Here is a 2,419-nt window from a genome sequence, read left to right as displayed (position 1 = left end):
GGCTGAGAAACTCAAGACTCATGGAATTTTGGTCGGACATTTTGATATTGACTTGTATTTGGTATTGTAGAGATTTTTGGAAATTTTTTGAAAAGGAGTGGGCTAAAATATCATCATTCAAAGCAACAATATCACATAAACAGCTAAAGCACACAAGCATATATCGCGCATCCTAAACAAGTAGGGGACCCTTTTGTGCCAAGGGTAGGCCTAGCGTATTTGAAAGATGTATGTGTAGAATTGAACCATTTTGTTACCCCAAAGCAAATTTCGCATATAAAATGATGTTCAAGAAGCGAAAATAAGCAAGGGAAATAGGGAATAAACGCAAATCACAAAGGAAAGGCCCACGCAGGGGTCATTTGAAAAGAGTACCGAAATACAAGAAAGGTAAGCCCACGCAGGGGCAAATAACAATAAGTACATATAGAAAAACCCACACAGGGGCGAAATCCGCTAAGATGTTCCCGATGGCCCCGTCTCTGATCTGCTCATCTTGTTCTGTGCCATGAGATGTTGAAGCCTGTATTGAATCATCAGCAAGTATCCTTCGCTCCGGCGACCTTTCTCTTCCCAGTCTTCGAGGCACATTCCGTTTTTCTTATCTCCAATCCATAAGTTAAGCTCTCCCAAATCGCTTCTCAAGCTTTCTAGTTCTTGAGTTACGCTCTCGAGGGCGTACTTATCCTCTTCTTGCTTTCGGAGAAATTGCTCGTGCATTTCCTGGGCTTCTCTTCTTACCTCTCTCAGTTCTATCAAAGTTTTGGACTCTTTGTCCTCTACACTACGGTAAATGTTCGGAACTGAGAAAGAGATACCCTGTATATTGCGCTTCAACCAAGCTTTGTAAGTTTCATCATACCCCGCATTAAATCGATCTATGGCAATAGTGTCCTTGTTCATTCGCACGGCTCTTTTCCATTCTCTCAGCATCTCTGAAGCCTCAGGCACTCTATCATCCCCGATGTCGAACACATAGATACGGTAGTATGCTTCTGGAGGTGTAGTTTGTCTTCTTCCGAACTGCCTCAGGACCCGGATGGGTGCATATGGGCGAATACCTCGAATACCTGGCAGAGGAAGCACAAGTTGTCTATCGCCCCGTACTATGGCATCTTTCGAGATGAAACGGTCGAACATCCATTGGATGTTTTCTTCTCTCAACTTAGAGAAAATTTGAGCCCATCTTTCTCTAGTTCTTCTTTTCTCCAAGTCTGCCCAGAACAACATGTCATTCAAACTCTTAAGAGCATTATGTTCATCAAGGGTATGGAGTTCTTGAGTTCCATGTCTCTTCACCAAGTGACTCATTATCCACCATTGAAGAAGAAGGTTGCAACCCTGAAAGTAACGATGCCCTTCCTTGCATTTCCCCAAAGCACGGTACATGTCGGAAAGGATGACAGGTGCAATAGGATAATACTTTACTTGCCCTTGGTTCAGATGCCCGTGGAACAGAGTGTGCGTAAGCATTATCACTCGGGTGTTGATACTGAGGCTCGGGCCGTGTGGGAAAACCATGGTGCCTAATAGTGCGATGGCAAATGCCAAAGGTCTGATCCCGTCCCATTCTTTGTAAGTGACCTTGGACTCTTGGTTGTAATTCGCGTAAAAGCTTGCATTCCCGAATCTAACATAGAGATCCATGAAAGAAACGCTAGAACCTTCGGCCCAGAAGGCGTGATCCTTTCTTAATCCAAGCCAATTTGCAATATCCTCGAGAGTAGGCTTGTTAGGGATTAAGATGTGTTCCTGTTTTCTCACTCTTCTTTCAAGCCCTGTACCGACTGTGTCTATTCCGTCCCGAATTTCCTCAATTGTCGGAGTGATTTCCATGGTTCCAAATCGGAACACCATTTTCTCGTTGTCCCAATAGCCTGTGAGGACTTCAATCAGTTCAGGCCACCCAACCATATTGAGGAGTTCTGTTAGGGCTCCTATATATTTGTTGAGGACCCTTTTGTGAACCACAGTGAGGTCGTTGTACCATATCTTGAGCAAAACTGGGGCTTCTACTACCATGTCGAATTTAGGAAATCGATCCATACCTACAAAATAAGCACGGTTAAGATTCCCCTCCCCCAAATAGGCAACAATTAGGTTTCCACACATACATCTTTCAAATGTCAAACAATATGATATGTCGTTAGGTCGTGGACCTTGGACATGATTTTTGGTAGATTTACTAATGGACTTAATACGCCTTGGGTATTAAGCCGTCTTAGGCTAATGCTTAGATTTGGATTTGGTTTCGCTCTACTCTAGGTTGACTAGAATTGGTTGAGAAATGACGGTTACCCGAGTCGGACAAACAACGGGGTGAAGTCTAATAAACGACGTTGGATGACCACAAGCCAACTATTCGTTTATCACTTCCAAAGAATTTAACTTGTGTTTTTTCTGAAGGACAGCCGTGGTA

General features: G+C 43.5%; 1 protein-coding gene across 1 annotated transcript; it reads right to left on the bottom strand.

Annotated features, from left to right (window-relative positions):
* Positions 1–456: 456 nt before the first annotated feature.
* LOC125807795 (uncharacterized) lies at positions 457–2,046 on the bottom strand. The gene has a single exon (XM_049487531.1). The coding sequence runs from the start codon at positions 2,044–2,046 to the stop codon at positions 457–459; it is 1,590 nt and encodes a 529-aa protein (XP_049343488.1).
* Between the last annotated feature and the right edge of the window lie 373 nt (positions 2,047–2,419).

This window comes from Solanum verrucosum, unplaced genomic scaffold (assembly GCF_900185275.1).
Source record: "Solanum verrucosum unplaced genomic scaffold, falcon-dt-bn FXZP01000183.1, whole genome shotgun sequence".
NCBI classification, from domain to species: domain Eukaryota; kingdom Viridiplantae; phylum Streptophyta; class Magnoliopsida; order Solanales; family Solanaceae; genus Solanum; species Solanum verrucosum.
This window is presented reverse-complemented; position numbering and strand designations above follow the sequence as displayed.